Raw genomic sequence first — 20,841 nt, 5'->3', positions numbered from 1 at the left:
GATGAACGGGACTTGATGAAGGACAACTGCCTTAAGCTCAACACAGACAAGATGGAAGTCCTCATCTTTGGGACCAACACCTCACCATCAAATGACGCATGGTGGCCTAATGACCTCTGCCCATCCCCCACCCGACAGATCACGCCTACAACCTTGGCATTTTCATGGACGGCAGGCTAACTATGAAGAAACAGGAAAACGCAGTGTCATCCACCTTTTTCCACACCCTACACATATTCTGGAAAATCCACAGGTGGCTCCCAGTCAAAGCCAAAAGGACCGTCACGCAGGCCCTCTTCACCAGCAGACTGGACTACAGGAACACACTCTACGTAGCAATCACCACACGCCTCCTGACAGTTTAAAACTCAGCGGTAAGATTCATCCTCGACCTCCCCAGATGGACTCACATCACACAGCACCTCAAGAAGCTGCACTGGCTCCTGATCCAGAAGAAATGCCAGTTCAAGATGTTGACAACCCATAAAAAAGAACTGCACAACAAAGAACCAGCATACATCTACAAACACATGACCTTTCACCAATTACCATACACCTATGATCCGCCTCTCTCTTCCTCGCAGACAACCCCCGGATCTGCTAAAGCAACAGCAAAGGATGCTCCTTTTCACACCTGGCAGCCAAAGCTTGGAGCGACCTTCTCCTGCCCCTCAGTACCGCCACATCTCTCTGGGAATTCAGGAAGGGTCTCAAGACCTGGCTGTTCAAAGGAACTAATCACCACAAGTCAGTTAGCTACTCCAGCACCTTGAGACCCTCACGGGTGATATGCTGCACTTTATAAATCCCTGATTAATTAATTAATTGATTTACTATTGACATCTAGTTCTGTAAATGGTACAGGGCATCTTTGCATGCTGGGCCGTACCCTCAGTGGATATTTTTTCCACCTCCGAAAACACTAAATTTCCAGCCATCTTTGCTTTTGAGTTTCCTCCTCGTGGGTCTCTGGGGGACCTGATTCACCTCTGCCACTGATTATGTGCATGCTGAAGAATGTCAGGCTGGATCAATGCAGCTGATCCTGGTGGTCCCAGATTTGGCTCGGAGAGTGTGTTATTCTGAGCTGTTCACTTTGAATATTTGTCTTTCTTTTTGGTAAGTACGTCTATCTCGGCAGAAGAGCAGAGTGCTCCATGCATGGAGAACAAGTAGAACCAACTGAAAAATTTTGATCGTACATTAGAAGTTGTAGATGTCTTTCTGGCTGCCTGCCACCCTTCCACCAAGTTAGGGCCACTCGACCAAATTTAGTAGCTTTTGTGAGGAGAAGCAGGCTTACCCTCTGCAGGCTAAGTCGTCTGATCTTTTTTCGTTCATGTTATCTTTGGCCCACACGAGTTTGGTCTGGGCACTTGTTATGGGTTACCCATTAGCCCTGGTTATCTTTCTTCACTGAAATCACCTGTTGTGATGCTCATTCATCTATTTATTTAAAAAAGGGCTCTCCTCTATTTTCCCAGGTGGCCACTTGGACATTCGTCCACACTGCAACCAGGCATTAGTGGATTGGTTCACAGGTCCACAACGAGGGCCATTGTTCCCGCTCTGCTCTGCAGGGCCTCCAGGTCTTAAATTCACTCCTCTGTCCCACCTGAACAGCGCATTGCTTTGGGATCGATTCACAAGGTGAGTCATCTGCAGTTAGAGGTATTCATCAGAATAAGACGTTACTTACCTTCTGTAACAATTTTTCTGGTGGATACATTTAACTGCAGATTATTTACGGGATGTCCTCCTCCCCATTCTGTAGAGTGGTCACACAGAAGTTAATACAGTTGTAAGCTAGATTCATGCACTGCCACTGCAGGTCGGTCACACTCTGTGACTGAGGGTGAGGAAAAGACCAATGAACAATCTGATTGCAGCACACAGAGATGCCTTCTTTATGTGGCCCCCTGTCATAATGTCTGGAGATGAGACTGAGTCTGAACGGAGACTGACCGAGCTACTTGCCAGCGCCATCTGTATCGCAAGAGTTTCCAAATTCAGTCTGGCAAATGAGGAGCTTCACAAGGTGAGGCATCTGCAGTTAGATGGAGTGTGTACAAGAAAGAGCATTACTACAGGTAAATAACGTATTCCTCTCTCCACACAACCCCCATTAAGCCCATTGTAACTTCAATCGGTCAAACACGCTTCAGTGTTAGCCTTATGCACTTGCCATTTGCCTTTACCATCCTTAGACCCTTACTGGCCTCCTATACCCCATGGGCATCAAACTGTATTTCTTTGCTGTTGCCTCGGTTTCTTCGAGCAGTAGCTGGATCACTGATCTTAAGAGCCCCAGAAACGGTTAGGACATGCATGCATTTGAAGAGCTTGGTCTTGAAAGGAGTAATGCATATTAGTCACCCCCATACCGCCTCTGCTCTTTAAACTCGTTTGGTGATGCCCTCCCTCTTGTCTTTAACAACATTGCTAGAACTCTGCCTCCCAATCAACATTGTCCTTACTAGAAGACCAATAGCAGGCTTTGCAGTGGGTGTTGGGGCTGCCTGTTGGCCTGCTCTCATTGATTTGGATCTGGGTTTTGAGCTTCCCACTACATAAAGGAGGTAGTAGCATCCTCTAACAAAGTAAGGTATCTCCTCATGCTTGCTGATGGTCTGCAGCACGTTCAATCCGGAAGCCTGAAACACCTCAGGGTTTTGGAAAAGAGGGCATAACCGGTTCTCCACCTTGTACGAGCTTCCAGATGTACATCTTAAAACAAGAGGGGGGCATCAGCAATCTAATTTTATATCTTTTTCAAACTATACAGTCAAGCCTTCAAGCACTTCAGGACTGGTGCTTTTATCATTGTAATAGTAATATAGCCCTGTGCTCGTTCAGCGCTTGTTTTTAGGGCCACCTATCTGGGGGGGGGGGGGGGGACAGTTTACTAGTTTCCTAATACATCATCCCATTCAGGCACTGGCACTAAAGGACTTTTATTTCAGAAACCGTAGCCCTACCCTTATTACACTTCATCCATTTCCCCTCCTTGTGTTTACAGTCCCAGGTTTTCCAGAGCCATCAGATTTTTTTGTTAACCCCTCCCCCCACCACCCTACTCCGGCTTCTTTGCCTAAAGTGCCTCATGAGGGATGGTTTGAAGCAGTGTGACCTGGTGTAAAAGCCATATTTAAACTACAATGATATAAAAACCTGCCTGCCTCCCGCATTTGATGTTTGAAATTAAGCACGCGCACTAAGGTCTGCCCCTAGAATGGAAGGCTTTTCCTGTCTCTTGAGTACATTTGACATTAATTGTGGATCTTACACCAGCTGATTTACAATATGTATGCATTGTGTTTCCTAACTCTCCCATCCAACTTTTGTTAGCTTTGGTATGTACAAAGTATGCCCCTCTACCACTGTATTTGTGCGAGCGATATATTGGGTAAAATCTGTTCTTTTATAATTTGTTAATCATTGTGGATAACCTAGTTCTGCATTTCAAGAAGGACATCTGCATCTGTGTCTTATGGTCTGGGTTTACCTTAGTGTTTCAAGATTTTGCTGCTCCCTTTTCTTCCAACCCTCCCCCCCCCCCCACGCCCACCCCCACCTCCTTTGCAAACTTAACAACTCATCTAAATATTGCACTTTAAGCAGATTCTTTTCTCTGGTTTAGCAGGTTGCTATTGCCACATAGAGGAATTCACCCACTCAGGTTAACAGATATTCATCAAGTTTTTTTTAGGATTTGCTTCTTTATGCTGCATAGTACATGACCACTTTCATTGCATTGTTAAACTGAATAGAACCCAGAAAGATAACCAGGCCTTTAAGTACAATCTGCAGTGTACAGCCCACAGATCTGGAAGAACCCAACAAGCACACTGCTTTTACTTTCTATATCCAGGTAAATCAATAAGACCTGACCTATGGTTAGCCTGAGTTTATATAGTAATCTCAATTCATATATAAGCCTTCTGGCTAATGCTAATACCATAACACTCAACGGCCGGCAGCCAACTGTAGCGTAATCCTCTTACACTTATATAAGACATATCTGCTACAGGCCTTGTCTTATCACCCAGGACTGTACTAGCCCATAACATAGCCATCTCCATCCAAACAGGCATGAAATAACTGACTAGATCTGTCACATACTGTTGGCCAATCAGAGTATTCTAATACAGTCCACCACTGCCGGTCCCAGCTATCCATACACTATTACCGCTTCTTTACATCTCACAATGGCATTCAGATATGAGATGGCAGTAACAACGCCCATTCCAGCAGATTGCCTCACCACTTCTCTCTCCAACCATGCCTGCTCAAAACCAAGCAATGTAAACAAAATATTAGGTCTGACAACCTAGTTAACTAACCAGTTAAGTCGACTATGACCATAAGACAATAAGAAATATCATAAGTGCCCTGCAGATGTGCTCAAAGCTGGCAGCCTGCTGAAAACCATGCACTATGTGCCTGTGTTTCTCACACCCTCATCCACCACACTGCTAAGTGCTGCATCCCATAACACGATAACCGCACCTCTGTGGTCATCACGCAAGGCATGAAAACACTTCCTACATAGGATCAAAAAACAAAGACAACCTTCTTCCAACTATACGGTGTGTAGATTGCTGTTCATGTAGGCAACTACTTCAGGGTCCCACTTAGGGGTAGTAAGTGCTATAAAAATGCTTCAATACAATACTGTGACGTAAGCACATTCTGCCAGCATTGTGGCAGTTAGCATTGAATGACGTAGATGTATGTTTCTTTCTTCGTCTATGGAATGCCCATTTTCTGCAGATCTTTTTGTGTGAAGCTTTGGTCTTTGCATTAGGTGTAATTGGGTTATTGCTGTGAGATGCAACATGGACTCTGATCCCAATATTTTTTGTAAAGCTTGCCATTTCCGTATTTGCTGCTGGTTTCTTCCAGCATTTGTTTTTCTGTTTTAAAACAAAATGGTTGCACTATCTTTTTCTATTTAGCCTGGGACCTTTGTGGTGAAATGCCTTGTTGAGCACTAATAAATACATAGATGCAATGAAGAAAGCCTTTTACTTGATTGAACTCCTGCTGATGGGCTGCCACATGTTCATTTATGAGGGGCTGTTAGATTGTTGTGTTTTTATGTCTCACATTAACAAGCTGTGGTCTTTTGTTCATTTCTCAGAAAAGTGAACCCAATGTGACCTGGCGCACGGATCTTCTGATTGAGTACCAAGGAGAAGGACACAACATCAGTGATCCTACCTGTCCAGTATTGGGCCCCGGTGTCTCTGTAAGAAACGCTTAGCGCACAATAGATGAAATACAGATATTTACCCCATGTAATAGTGTTTCTAGTTATAAGTACTTTAAGCATTGATTTAAACGTTCATTTAAGGGTATGCTTTCAGATTTGAAATATAAACTCATTTTGTATTCTACGTATGCAGATTCGATCAACAGTTGAGATAATGTGTTTGACTCTTTGTATCTTGACTTGATTCACTAGAAATCTGTTTTTGGACTTTGATGCTTTGTTATCAAAGAACATAACATATATACTGTCCTGTGAAACTTCTCCGCTCAGTGGCATTTCCTTGCCAAACTGTAAGTGTGCAGGCCACACGGGACTATGTGTGCGTAGTGAATTGAAAGTATTTGCTCTGCCAACAAACTAATGATGTCTCTAAAATGTCTAAAGATCCCCGGGCATAGGACTGTAAAACGGTCTTCCCTTTTTGGAAAGCTTCATCTATTCTTCACTTAAACTTGACACTATAACCCTCTTTCAACATCCCCCTCTTAATAGCGAGGTGGACTCTGTGAAGTTTGTTCAGACCGAAATCTGTCTCCAGGCAACGTTTTATGGAAAGGGAGGGCACATCAATCCCTGCCTCAGGATTTATATCTAGATAGATCTATATGGTAACACATATTACACTGGCCTACATACCATTGTGTCATTAAGTCAGTAGCATTAATTTATATATGTAACTTGTCTACAGCACTCGCTCCACACCTAGGCACAACAAAGGTCCATGCAAGCTCTAATTAACAATTACTAATGTTCAGCATTATGAATTTGATACCGTAAAACAGCAATGCAGAACAAATAAAAACATCCACGAGCTAAAGAATTAATCTGGAATTCCTACTTAGTTCGGAGGTAAGGTGAATTTCAGCTACCCGATCTCCTCTACAAGATTTTAGCTTTTCTACTGTCCAGACTACACTTTTTTTTTGTAAAATATTTTTATTTGGTTTTCCAATGCGAGCAGCACATGTAACCAGACAAATTGTTGTGGTACATAGTCTGAGTGAAACAAAATATCTGAAAGAAACACAGCATTATAAACGAGAATACAAAGTCCCACTTGGTTGTCAGCTAATCTGTTGGTGGCAGGGACTGGGTGAAAATAAGTGAAGGAGACAGGAGCGTGTTGCTTGTATGCCGTCATGTAAACACCAACGGCGGTAAAGGAGAACTTGGCAGGGGAGGGAAAATGTGCCAGGGTTGGCTGTGGCGCATAGGTAGTTGCAAGGAAGTGCTGTGTAAGTTGCTGTTAGGAGAAATGTTTAGACATGATCGGACAGAGCCCAGGTGGGCCAGGTGGTTGCATAGGAGGAAGGCAAGGTAGTAGGGCAGTGTTTTCCCAAGGCGTTTGTTCCAACACAAGTCTGGATGTAGGATATGCAGTGGTCCAGGTCATTGATTTAGCGTTGCAGCGTCTGGAGGATCTATTGTGTCAGAGGTATGGGAGTGATCACTGTGTGACGCAAAGGCGTTCATCTTGATCTACTAGTTAAAAGATCTGCAAGTATCATGTGGCCCATTGTGGAGACGTGGGACGTTGCGGAGATGTTGCCCCTCCTCATAGCAAAGGGCATCCTCCACCACACTTGCACAGTGCCCCGTACCAGACCATCACCGGCGACGAACGCCATTGAAGTGTAAGCGTATGCTTGTCTAGGAAGAGCGACAGCGCAGCGAATCGGATGTGCACTTTGTTACTTCCGGTGCTTGAATGTACTGAGTGCAGTCACCTCCCAGGTACAGAGATCGGGTAGTTCTGTGACCTCCCGCAAAGTGTCATGTACTGTTTGCCAATATTGCTGGGAATCCGGTCCAGGTTTCACGCCGCATTCAGAGGAAGAGCGAGAGCGGGTGTGGAGCGGCTGCAGAGGACGCCGTCCCGCTCCTCGCTGATTTCGCGCTTTAATGCGGACTCATTTTGCCGAGCCCTCGAAGATTTCAAGGCCGAGTGGAGTCGAGCTGACGCCCCCCGTGGCCCCCGCTGTTGCTCCCGCTCCTGCTGCTTGTGTTGCAGGTATCGGAACTTGTTGGCAGAACCCAGGGTGGAACCACCGGGCTGCCTGTGTTGCCTGTGTGTGGTCCAGGTACACGGTGTGCTATTGAGAGCAGTGGCGGTGAGAGCAGTGGCGGAGAGAGGTCAGAGGAGCCAGCCCGGGGTGAGTGTGAGTGCAAAAGGCAGAATGGTTGCGGCGACTGGTTCCTGATGTTACTACCCAGTATATCATCAGCCAAAACAGAGGCAAGAGTGAATCATACCTCATCAGGTTAGTTTTAATTACCAGTGTCTGCCGCGTTTTAGTGAAAAGTTTGCTGTTGAAGGACTGAAAGTTCAGCATACACCAACGGCAGAACCCTAACATTTAACTGTGAAAGAAAGTTTGGCCAGCGACGAGACTTAGTGTGATTTAAATTAACGCCATAGCTCGCCGAAAAATAAAAGAAATGCGCCCAAAACGTAAAGTAAAACAATGTAAGGAAGCCCGAGAAGACAATTTGGAGGCGAGTGAGACATTGGCGGGATCAAGGTCATGGGAAGAGAGCCAGGAAAGACATTCCTCCCCCGAGGATACTAACAAGGGACGACTCAGGAAGAGGAAAGCTAAAAGAGTGACTAAGCAAACCCCGCAAGCCAAAAAGGGGTGTACCTCAACCACTATCACGAAAAAGAACACGACAACTGCTAACCCCATTATGGACTTTGTGGGCAAACATTATAAAGTATCAAAATTACCGGTAATCAATCTGGAAACAGAAGAGCGGTCTCGATCTGAGAATAGAAAAAATTTAGAAATGGAGGTATCAATCCTGGTGGAAAGAAGCAAGGGAGATGCTTCAGAAGAAGAAGCGGAAGAAGTGATAGAGGACCAATTGCTAATAAATTTATCACTCCTGAGCTAAAATGCAGTAATGGCGGCACCACGGCTATCATCATCCCCAAATTTATTCTCCCAGCAAATAGCAAGGAACGATGGGCTAACAGGAGGAGAAAGCTATGAGTCCAGCCGTATCTGGGGGGGATCAGCCAACCAACTCCTACAACAGTATGGGGGGAAAAGTAATCAGAAGGACATAGAAAAGACAGGGAGCCAATTAATACATGAGAGAAACAGCCCCCAGGACTCGGATTTATCGGTTCCAGCCACGTCATCAATATTGGATTTACTACTAATGCTACAAAAAACCCTTCAGGGAATTTTAGAAGCATCAATGCTGAACAATGGTGTACTAAATTCCCAAAAGACAACCCTAAAAAAGATCGAAGAAGAACTAACAGGAATAAAAGGGCAAATGCCTCGTATGATAAGCCCAGTAGTGGCCTCACAAATAATAGATAAAAGCGTAGGGTGTGCAATGGATCAACCACAAGAGTCACTAGATAACGTGTATATATCCAAGAGACCAATGCTGATAAAAAGGAGATGGGAATATGCAAGGGCCCGCACCCATAATAGGCCAAGTAAAAAGAAGGCCCCACAGATAGTGGTAAATGGAAGCAAAAAGAAAAAGGCAGGAAAGGAAAAATTAAACGTTTCAGCCCAGACCTTCGTACCATTAAGATCCCCAGTGTCAGATGCTAGAAGGAATATACCAACTATCCAAAAGCAGGATTGTGGCAGTAAGGCCCCAAAAGAGATGGCTCGAAAAATAAATCCTGTAAATCAGAAAATAACAACCTGTGTAAAGGGCCAAATACAGAATACACAGAGTAATCTTGCAAGATCAGTACAACCAAATGAGCAAGTAGCAGGGCCCTCAGGGAGGGAAGGGAGTAGGCAGCGAAACATAGTATCCCCTGAGAAAGGTGGGGGGTCGGGAAAGAATAAATGGATATATTTGGAACCGGTGCACGCAGGCCAAAGGGTTAAGAACCCGAGGAAAATAAGTCCACTAAACAGAACTCAAGTTCTGTCAATCTTCTCCAAATGTATAAGCCTGAGTGAGATTAGCTCAAAAGATCTGAGACAGGTAGGGTTTTTAGAAAGCACAAAGGGCAGGGAAATATCAAAAGTTTTACTATATTCGAACTTAGTAAAAAGGGCAATTGAGGAAGCAGCCAGAGAGATATACCAAGGGGGAGTAAGGGTGATTCCAGAAAAGGACCTGAGTGAAGAAATACATCCGGGAAGAATCTTCTAAAATACCACGCAGGCCTAGGGAGGCGTCAGGTGTGGCTGAAAAAGGGCAACAAAGAAGAGAGCAACCGCCTGAATGTAATGATAAACAATACAGTAAAGGAGGACCAGTGGGGCAATTGGAGTCAAATAAGCCCCCTAGATGACTCCTTGGAGAGGTTTCTGGAAGGAACGGGCGAGGATGGAGGTTTAAGTGAGATAGAATAGGAAGTGGGGCTGCCGCAATGCCTAAGTCTCCTATCGTGGAATATAAATGGGTTAGGCAATGAGCTAAAACAAGAACAGATAAAGTCGTATGTAAATAATGTAGCAATTGCCTGCCTACAAGAGACTTGGGCATGTGGCGAATCCCCTAGTTTTGAGGGCTATCACCAAATAAATCGCCTGGCCAAAAGGCAAAGATATGGCCGCCCCTCGGGGGGAATTATGACGTTAATCTCCACAAAAATTTTAGGTAATGTAGAAATATTAAAAGTAAATTGTAAATGGTTACTGGTTTGTAGATTAAATGTTTTGACCTTGGAAAAAAAATGTGAAAGGATAATTGTTATGAATGTCTATATGCAGTGGGATAATACGGGGGAATATGTAACGGAGATGAAGAATTTTAAAGAGGACATAGACTCCCTATTAGAAAGGTATCCCTCCGATGTTCTGCTAATTGCGGGGGATTTTAATCATAAGTTACATCCAATGAAGGTGGATCGCTGGCATGCAGACTTATTGGACGCCTATGGAATTAAGTTTGCCAGTTTCCCAGTATGTGACCCCTCGAAACAGGACCTAGATCTAGTAAATTACCTAGGGGAAAAGGGCCTATTTTGCTTAAACAGCAGATTTAAATCAGACAGCCCGGCAAAGAAGACCTTTAAAAAAGGGGCACAAAACTGCCCAATTGACTATATTTTTACTCTAGCCTGGAACATGCCTCTTGTGCAGGAATTTGAGTTACACCAAAATGAGGTTAGTGACCATATTGCGCTGTAACTAATGTTACAAGGGGGAAGGGTGGAACCCAGAGAAAAAGTGATTCCCCAAGAAGTAGAATACCCAAGACTGGCAACAACAAGACTAACAGATGAGTACCAGGAAAAGTTAAAGGCCTTCCAACTAAAGATTGATTTAGAAAATTCTGGGAGAGTAAACTTGGAATGGTATGAGGAGAAGATAGCTCAAGTAGTCCAGTGCCTTAGGGTAAAATTAAAAAAGAATAATAAGAAAGGCACTTTTAATAGGGCAAGTCGAGTAAAATGGTTCTCAATGGACTGTCAAATTAAAAAAAGAGAGATAAGGGCAGAAGCCAGAAGGCTAAGGAAAGAGTTTAATCAAGAGAGGCAAAATTACCTCACTAAATTAAAATTTGAATTTAAGAGGATGGTCTCCGATGCAAAAAGGGCATATAAAGAGAAATGCTGGGGGGATCTACTAGAGGCCATAGAGACTAAAAACTTGAAACAATTTTGGAAATTGGTAAAATTATCATCTGCCCCCCAAGTTGAGGAAATGAAGTATGCCGTAAGTGAGGCAGCCTGGGATAAATACCTAAGGGAGCTGTATGGACCACGCACGCCTATTGGGGACATAGAGCCCCAAGGTTGGTACGAACCCGCAGAAGATTTTAAAGCAGACTTTTCGGAAGAGCAAGTAGAAGCTACAATTAAAAAACTGAACTTAACTCGGGCCGCAGGGCCGGATAATCTCCCAGCGTTAATATTAAAATCTAATACAAAATGGTGGGCAAGGTTCCTATCCCAGCTATTCCAAGAAGTATTAATAGAAGGCAAAATGCCAACAAACTGGAAGGGCGCAATAATAAGGCCTATTCATAAAAAAGGCAGTATGGGTGAACCCCAAAATTATAGACTGATAAACCTCCTGGATATAGGAGAAAAGGTATTTGCGAAATTAGTCTTAAATAGACTAAATACCTGGGTCAATGAGTGTGCAATAATACCCGTGGAACAGGGAGGGTTCAGAGAAGGACACTCTACAATTGACCATTGTTTCTCCTTATGGGCATTGGCAAGGAAGTCGACGGAACAGAACGGAAAGCACTGTTGCTGCTTCGTAGACTTCCGCGCCGCCTTTGATTCAGTGGACCGGGAATGTCTCTGGGAACTATTAATAAATAAAAATATCCCAAAAGACCTGCTGACCATACTGAAAGAACTACATAGAGGCACCTGGGCCCAAGTAATTAGGGACATGGAGGGGTCACTAACACCAAAAATACCAATTGAAAATGGCCTAAGACAGGGCTGTGTACTCTCCCCCCAGTTATTTTCCATATTTCTATCTGACCTACCTGAGGGCTTAGAAGTGGAGGGTAGAGCAAGCCCCAGGATGAATGGCAAAAAGGTACCGTGCCTTTTATATGCGGATGACCTGGTAATAGTAGACCAGACGGAAATAGGTCTTCAAAGGAAGCTGAAATTTTTTAAGGAATATTGTGAAAAGAAGTTTTTAACGGTAAACCTAGATAAGACGAAAATGTTATGTTTCGGGAAAAAAGCGATTAAGTTTAATTGGTTTTTAGGGGACCTTAAATTAGAATCTGTAAATGAATACCGTTACCTAGGTGTGTGGTTCGATAAAACATTAAACTGGCACACACACCTAGAAGCCCAAAAAGCGAAGGCACTCGCAACAATTGCCGGGCTAAAAATGTTTAATCGTGACTACGGGGATATGTCCCATCGTCCTTTATTCAAGGCCTTCAATGCAATGATACCATCACAAGTACTCTACGGAGCAGAAATCATTTATTTGAGCGGTAAAGATTTCTGGGACCTGGAGGAAGGAAAATGCCTGAAAAATCTTTTATCACTACCCCCATCAGCAATGATCCAAGCATTAAGATTAGAAATAGGAACAATGGCGTGGGGAGTACAAGTAGCCGCGATTAGATTTTGGAAACGCCTGGAGAATGATAATGGACAAAAAATTGCATATTGGTGTCGTAACGAGATTCAACAAAGTAATTTAAGTTGGGCAAAAAGGTGTAATAAGAAAGTGGTACAGGCCGCTGAGAATATAAAAGTGGTCTTATGTCGAGCGTCACTCAAGATAGAATGTACAAAAAAAGAGTTAAAGTACAATGGTCAAGAAGTCTCGGGTAATACGGATTAGTTGGGCGGGGGAGAGATACTCTGTGTAGTGTAAACAGTTGGATGTTTTTGAAACTAGAGTTACGAGAGGCCTGTTGGGGGTGTTCTAGCACCTGTGTCTACTCTATCATGTAGCGCTCTCCCAAAGTAGTCTTCCCATTTGTGTCGCAGTGTAGTGAGCGGAGTGTCCACAAGCTCAGGTATGGCTATATAGAGCCATGTTATTTGGTGATGGCCGTCACCCATAAGGAGTCCTGCATGTAGTACCAGATGGGTTGGAGGTTCAGTGTTCAATGAACCGCATAGGGCGTGAAAGGTAGCATGGAGCTGGCCATGGTCTATGGTCAGCTGCTCAAATGCAAGTGATTGGCCCTCCGAAAACAGGTCATCCACCGTAGTTAGGGAGTGGTCAGACCAGTGCTGCAAGGCTCTGGTCGTGTAATAACCCAGGAACCGAGGGAGTCCGACTAGGGGCATGGACATCGTGTATGCTTGAACTTCACTCGCAAGGCTATATATGTGGAGCATGCAGGAGCTCGCTACTGCCACCTGCAATGACCAGGGTGAGGAGGGTACAGTCTTAGGTAGGAGAAAGTCGCAAAGGGTGGCTACAGGGATGGGTCCTTGTTCTTCGCTAGCCTCTCCCGTGTGTTGTTGCGCAGTCCAGCACGAGAGCCATTGTAGCTGAGCAGCTAGGAAATATGCTTAGAAGGAGGGGGCACTCAGCCCTTGGTGACCCACCGAAAGTTGGAGCATTTTGAGGGTGACACGGCGACGCCTACTGCACCATATGGGCATGCACAGGAGAGAGTCAAGTACGGTAAAGAATGCCCTCGGAGGAGGACCATTTTAGCTAGTGCAATTTTCCAGATCGTTGCCAATTGTAAGGGTTGCCAGCAGTGCATGAATGAGCGTACTGATGGCTATTGTCTTGTTCCTAAAGCGAATGGCGATCATTTATCACTTTCACTGCATTGTCTCCGTTGACTTCAAGCAACCCATTTATTGCTTTTTAAAAAGTATTGGATAAGGAACCCTTTAGAGTGAGGTCAGATGTCTTATCTTGTCTGGGTCAAACATGGGTTTATGGTCGGCTAACTTGTCTTCATGGCTCTCATTGATTTGTGCTCATCCTCCAATCACTTCCATTTTGGCCTGAATGAGAGTTCCAGTTCATAAAAGTCTCAAAGTCTTTACCATGGTCCTCAGATTAACCTTATAGGGCACCGCCGAAACCCTCTGTGTCAGCAAGGCACACATCGCTTTTGGATGTTTGACACGTAGGGGATGGTCGGAGGAGAGGGGGTATATTGCGGACTTTGTCCAGTTTACTCTGAGTCCTGCCACCGCGGTGTAGGCGGTGAGAGCTGCATCGATGGGGGAGAGGTCAGCTGTGACATCCTGGAGGTAGAGTAGGAGATCGTCTGCATATAAAGATACAGTGTGCATTCTGTCTTCCAAGGATATGCCCCAGTCCCGACCCTCCATATATAGTCCTAAAGCTTGGGGTTCCATTGCCATTGCAAATAGCAGCGGGGTGAGCGGGCATCCCTGCCAGGTGCTGCGTTCAACCTGAAAGGGAGCTGAAATATGACTTCCTAGGCGAATCCGGGAGGACGGGTTTGTATAAACCAGTTTGGTGTATGCTAGCAATCTTTGCCCTATGCCCATGCGGGCTAGCACCTGGATGAAAAAGTCCCAAGATAGTGTTGAATGCCTTTTCCAAATACAGTATGAGACAGGCAGCGCGTGGATATCGGCCCTGGACACGATCTTGAATGTGGAAAAGACGCTGTATATTTTGGGAAGTGCTATGACCCGGAACAAACCTGTTCTGGTCTGTGTGGATCAGCTCCGAGAGGGTTTTAACATATCTTGGTGTGAGTACTTTCCCCAGGATTTTATAGTTTACTCCGAGAATGACAATGGGATGGGAGGATCTCAGGTAAGTGGGATCTTTGTCAGGTTTAAGGATCCTGACCAAGAGGGACTCTCAGAGACTTTGTGAAAGCTCACCAAGTTGGAGGCTGCCTCAAACATCTCAGTGAGGCTGGGCCAAGGAGTGTAGAGAACTACACATAGTATTCGAGGTTTAACCCGTCAAGTCCTGGGGGCCCACACTACACTTTAACCTGGGGAGACCTGTGTGTTTTCCCACTTCGATTATTGCAACTTCTTGCGTCTTCTTTTCCCTGCTAAGATGCTGCATAAGTTACAGTGTCTTCTGATCTGATGGTGAGATTTGTCAGCAGACTTCTCAAATTTCATCTTTTGTTGAACACACAGAGAGACTCTGCATTAAAGAGCTTGAAGCAGCCTTGCTCCTAGGGGTAGGTAAGAATTTTAAGACCCCAGCTCTGGAACAAGATCTCACTGGAGCTGTGTCACCTGTCAAAGCTGGGTATACTCAGGAACAAGGTGAATCAAGTTCTGTAGTTTAAAAAAGAAAAGATTTTAGGATGTCTAGTTCCAAAATGCCTCTCGGCAAACATTGTACTTTAAGAAGTAAATAAACAGGGGTGCTGTGTTAGCAACTTGGCAACATCTGTCCCACAGGTCATCCATCGGTAAAACCAAAAGATCCTCACCCATTTCTGACTTATGGTCTCTTTACTAAAGGAGTACTTTGAATATTAGAAAGGATTTTCTTTCAGATCAATGGAGGGGGACTAGACATTTCCAGCCTTTTTTCATTCAGTCAAGAAGAATTTTCATCAATATGTGGCCATTGTGAATCTGATATCACTGACTTTCATTTCTAGTGGATTAGAGCACTTTGTTTTATTGATGAAATGCTGTAATGATGATGGCTGTTGTCTTGTGCCTAGAATGAATGGGGATCAGCCATCACTTTCACTGCATTATCTCTGGTGACTTCAAGTCACCCATTTATTACTTTAGAAAAAGTCTTGGGCAAGGACCCCTTTAGAATGAGGGCAGATGTCTTATCTTGTCTGGGTCAGACGTAGGTTTATGGTTGGCTAACTTGTCTTCATGGCTCTTCAGGTCGCTGAGTTGTGATCGTCATCCAATCACCTCCATTTAGGTCTGATTGAGAGTTCCAGTTGGTGAGAGTGTCAAAGTCTTTACCATGGTCCTCTGATTAAACTTTTAGGGCACCCCCGGAACCCTCTGCGTCCGCAAGGCACAAATCTGCTTTTGGATGTTTGCCCTTCCAGTGGCAGAAATTCCTGGTAAAGTCTTCCTCCCACATGGATCGTTTTGAAAGTCCTACACAATTTATCAAAAAGGTATGGTTCACCACTACTCCTCTCCATGAACGATTGCCTCAAACTACAGGACCTACTCTGCTTCCAGGACAAATGGTGCTAGCCCTCAAAAGTTTCTGTACAGTTGGTGATGGCATCCTCATGCTTCCTTTCTTCATGGAACTACATCCAATTATCTCCCATAAAGCTACAAATGTAGGAGCCATTCATGGGCCTGCATGGCAGACATAATTCTAGAGCCAGGCTCTGTGGCACCTTGTATGGCCTATACACAGGTTTTTTGCTATTCGTTTCAGTGCAAGTTCACTGTAACCTTATGCTGCAGTGTTATGATAGAGACTTTTAACTGCAGAGTTCTTCAAATTGTGAATTTTCTCATGCACCATACTTGGTCCGGAAACTTCATAAGCAATTCCGATGCACATCGACAGCTTCACATCTTGTACGACAGTTCCTGATGTGACATCAGGGAAACTATACACCACCTCTGTGTGCAGACGTCAGTTCTTTTCTTTAGGTGACTTCTGGCATGGACTCGGACTTTGCAGAACTGCCTTTTTGACAGGCATTTTCTTGAGAAAATACATTTTTTCCTACTCTAAATTGTCCACTGTGTGTAGATATGGGCACTAAGACAACAGGTGTCAAGCCGTGTCCTGCCTCTCACTGACAAATGTCGGTGACGGACACCCATGACGTCTGCGATGGTGTCTCAGTCGCATACATGACACAGTCATATTTGTGCTATCCCAAGATGAACCGGAAATGGATTCAACCTCCGTAAGACCAAACTTCCTCGCTGAGCTCCAAAAGAAATCACAGAAGCTGTCCCCCTCTGGACCTATCTCGAGACTGCTCTGCCTTGAAATCCAGGAGTTCATGTAGTTCTATACTTTCTCACAAAAGACATAAGAAATCCAAGCAGGGTTCACCAACGTCCCACCGCGTGGACCCCCGCGATGCGCTGGTTACCTCTGGGCCTCAGAGTCGCTCTGTGAAGTGTGCTCCTGAACTGCTGCTGTTTGACCTCCTTCCCCCTCAGTGGACAGCCTCCGCAGATGAGATTTGATGCCTGAAAGAGGTCTCAGTCTTCATTGTTGGTACCCCACTGCCGCCACAGGTGCAAGCCTAGATGCTGATTCTGGTGTTACTGTTGCCGGAGTCAGACCCAATACTTCTATTGGATTCCGAAGCCCAACCTCTGTCACCCTGGCCCTGTATTCTAAAACTATGATCCGTATTAACCTGATTGCCGGAAGGAAATTATTTTTATGAAGACAGTGACATTTTCGATGACCTAAAAAATGCCAGTGGACTTGAGACCTCCCCTGACACTGGCCTCTCATCCCGTAACCCAATTGCCACAGAAGAACCTCCTCTGCTACTGTTATCAGATGGGCAGCGGCTGTGCATGATTTAACTTTACCTACACAGGAGGTTAGGACCGATGTCTAAGCAGAGCTTCTTAACCATGCAGCAATTCACCCCCCCCAAAGAACCTCTTCTACCCTTTATTAAGACCCTAACAGATATAGTAATGGACACCTGGGTTAAACCAGGATCTTGCCCACCAGTCCCGAATTCCTGTTCCAACAACCTACCCCAGAGAGCTTGGTGTTACAAGCATCATCTAGCCACCTGAACCCCAACTCTTTCCCCATCACTCCACCTGACAGGGAATCCAAACGGATGGAAACTTTTGAAAAGGGTGTTTTGTCAAGTACGAGTCTTGCCCTGCGATTCGTTAACACCTCGTGTCTTCTGAGACGGTATTCAAACTCATTGTGGGAAAGACTGGTGGATGTGTTGCTTGCTGTCCTGAAGATGTCAGGTATACTTTACAACATCTGACCCTTGACTGTGAAGTATACGTTCCAATCTGGCCTGGACACAACAAACTGGCTAGAGTAGGGCAGTCGGAACCAGTGTGGTGCTTAGGCACCACACCTGAATTTCCTCCACTGACTTCTCTTCAGACATCCAGCTGTTCCTCATGGACGTGCTTTTTAATGGCTTGAAGGTTTTCAGGGTGAATGCTGACTCTGCCACCGAGAAATTTAAGGAGAGCAAAGCCACGGTGTGCTATCGTGGCTTAGTTCAGCCAGCTCTGTATTTTCCCCCACAACAACGCTCCTTTTGAGGCTTCAGCAGGGGATCTCTGCAGATGCAGCAACAGTAAAGGCCTCAGCAGCAATAAGCCTCCCAGCCCTTTTGAGGACAAAGCCTGTGAGCCGGCATACAATGTTTAGTCACACAGGGGCAGCATCCTGCCCAGGCCACAACCCCTCCCCCCATAGCCTCCTCTGCAAAACCGCTTCAAATTGTCCTTGGTGTCACACAAGCACCAGGTAGGAGGTCCGGTCACCTTTCACCTCCCCGGATGGTAGAGTCCGACCAATGGGTGCTCCAGATAGGAGAACATGGCTACTTCCTACCTTTTGTGACCTATCTATCCCCTGAACATGTCACCCACACCGCAACACCTCCCAGAAGTCCCTTTGTATATAATGCACAAAGAAGTTCAAGCTCTCTTGGTGCTTAGAGAGGGACATTAGAGAGGGAACTGGCTATTATTCCTGCTATTTGCTGGCACTGAAAAATGACAGAGGCCTACGCCCCATCCTAAATTTCCTCCGGAATAAGAGGTTAAAAATGCTCACACTCGCCCAAGTTCTGTCTCCCCTGGATTCAGGAGACTGGATGGTGGCACTCAACCTGCGTGACGCATATTTTCACATACCCATCCTGCAGTCCCACAGGTGTTACTCGCAGGTCCTGGTAGGCCAAGAGCACTTTCAATTCTGTGTGATCCCCTTTGGCCTGACCAGTGCTCCTCTGGTGTTCACAAGGGGGATGGTGTTGATCACAACTTGTCTGCGGAGGTTGGACATACCTGTCTTCTCATACCTCCGCGACTGGCTACTGAAGCAGGAACACCTCAAACAGTTTTTAACGACTTTGAAACAACAACAAACCTGTTGACATAGTTGAGTTTCTCCATCAATGTGCCGAAGGCACTCCTGACATTGCCTCTGCTGCATCAGAGCCATCTTGGATACAGTGCTTTTTTGAGATGTTCCTCTGCCTCAAAGAGTCCAGGACATTTGGACTATGATCCCACTGTTTCAAGCATTGTCCTGGGTGAGAACAGCTCTGAGGATTCTAGGTCTCTTGGCCTCCTGCATCATGCTTGTGGATCACGCTAGGTAGCACATGCAGGCTCTGCATTGGGATCTAAACTCTCAGTGGGCTCATCCCCAAGGCAACCTGTCAGACTTCATCCAGGTGTCATAGAAGACCGGAAAAGATCTGCAGTGGTCGCTACTCAACCGCAACTGGACCAGCGGCAAACTCCTCTCCTTACCCCATCCAGAGGTACCGGTATTGATTAATGCATTGTTGCTAGGCCGCAGGGGTCACCTAGGAGGGGTGGCGATCCGAGGCGGAAGCTCAAGTCTACATCAACTTGTTGGAGTTGCAAACAATTATTTTGGCACTAAAGGCATTACTCACACACCATCTGGGGAAGGAACGCAGGTTCTCACAAGCAACAGGACTGACATGTGGTACTGCAAAACACAGAGCAGAGTGGGTTCATGGGTCCTGTGCCAGGAGGCTCTTGCTGAATAATCTGGGCATCTCCCTGACCACCCAACACCTGGCATGATCTTTAAACGGCAGGGCGAACAAGCTCAGCCACCGGTACCTAGCAGATCACAAATGGCAGTTACACTCGAAGGTGGCCCAGGGCATCTTCCAGCAATGGGGAGAACCCTGCCTCAACCTATTTGCCACTGCATAGAACGCGCAGTGTTCAACCTTTTGAAAATTGGAGTTCCCAAGGCAGTCCTCCCTGGAAGACGCAATTGGGGTCAGGATTCGTGTTTGCCTTTTCACCCCTCCCCCTCCTGCCCAGAGTGCTGACAAAAGATCAGCAAAGACCAGCTCCAAGTCATCCTGGTGACTCTGAACTGGGCAAGGAAAGTGTGGTATCCGAAACCTCTTGCCATGAGCATTTGTCCTACAGTCCTACTGCCCCGACTGGAGAACATTATTTCACGAGAGCACAGTGGGGTCTGGCAAGTGATTCTGCATAACCCACATCTCTATGCATAGACATTGAGCAACGACCGTTGATGGCTTTTAGTTTTCCTCCCGAAGTAGTCTGTGTCATTCTGGCAGCCAGGCAGCCCTCCGCTAAATCTGTATATTCAGGGCAGAAGGAGAATTTTGCTGCATGGTGTTCTCCTAGTCCTATTCACCCATGCAAGCAAGTTTGTTGGACATCCTTCTGTTTTGTCTTTTAATGTCATAGTAAGGCCTTGCTGTGGTGATATACGGACTTTGGCCCACGTTCATTATACCTTCGGACATTTCGCCACCTGCACTGCAGCGCTGCAACTGTAGTTGACATGAATGTGTACAGAGTGAGGAAGGCATCGGGAGGGCCCCCCTTAAAAACATCAGTCATTGCGTCCAGAATGTGTCGGTGTTTATCCTGTGGTGAAATGTCTGCAAATCGACTGTACCTACAGTTAAAGGTTATTTAACGGCCCCTTATGGTCGTCTTACTCTTTGCCGGATCAGTCATCCATTTTCAAGTCACCTATTGTGATGCGTTTTTTCAAAGAGCTGACTTACATGTTCCCACCATCACCTCATACCACAGTGGGGCCTATATTTGGTTCTCACTCATCTAACGTGCACTCCATTCAAACCCATGCATAGTAGTTCCTTATGCCTCCAAACAATCAAAACAGTGAATTTGATTGCAAACATAATTGCTAGACAAGTGAATGAACTTCAAGCCTTGTGTCTCCTGCAACCATGTACTTCATTTTTTCTGGACAAACTAGTCCTTCAGACAAAGACAGCTTTTCTGCCGAATTTGGTTATGCCCTTCCACTTAAGAAAGTAATCATTATTCTACAGGCCTTTTATACTTCACTTCTCCTCTCTAAAAAGGAGTAGGAACAACTTCACCGACTTGACCCTAAGAGGACACTTCACTTTTACATCAATCTGACCAGAGAATACCGGCAAGATGACGAACTTTTCATGTTAACTAGGAAGCAGCCTGCAAAACGATTTTGTGCACA

At 45.4% G+C, this 20,841-nt stretch overlaps 1 protein-coding gene across 2 annotated transcripts in view; it reads left to right on the top strand.

Moving 5' to 3' along the window:
• Nucleotides 1–20,841, top strand: part of GNS (glucosamine (N-acetyl)-6-sulfatase) — a 250,164-nt gene that overhangs the window by 192,976 nt on the left and 36,347 nt on the right. For both annotated transcript variants that reach the window (XM_085653417.1, XM_085653416.1), the window contains exon 11: nucleotides 5,144–5,251. In XM_085653417.1, coding sequence (XP_085509543.1) covers nucleotides 5,144–5,251 — 108 coding nt within the window. The remainder of the gene's footprint in view (nucleotides 1–5,143; nucleotides 5,252–20,841) is intronic.

This window comes from Triturus cristatus, chromosome 4_1 (assembly GCF_964204655.1).
Source record: "Triturus cristatus chromosome 4_1, aTriCri1.1, whole genome shotgun sequence".
Lineage (NCBI taxonomy): Eukaryota > Metazoa > Chordata > Amphibia > Caudata > Salamandridae > Triturus > Triturus cristatus.
The sequence above is the reverse complement of the archived record's forward strand: the minus strand, read 5'-3'. Positions and strand labels throughout refer to the sequence as shown.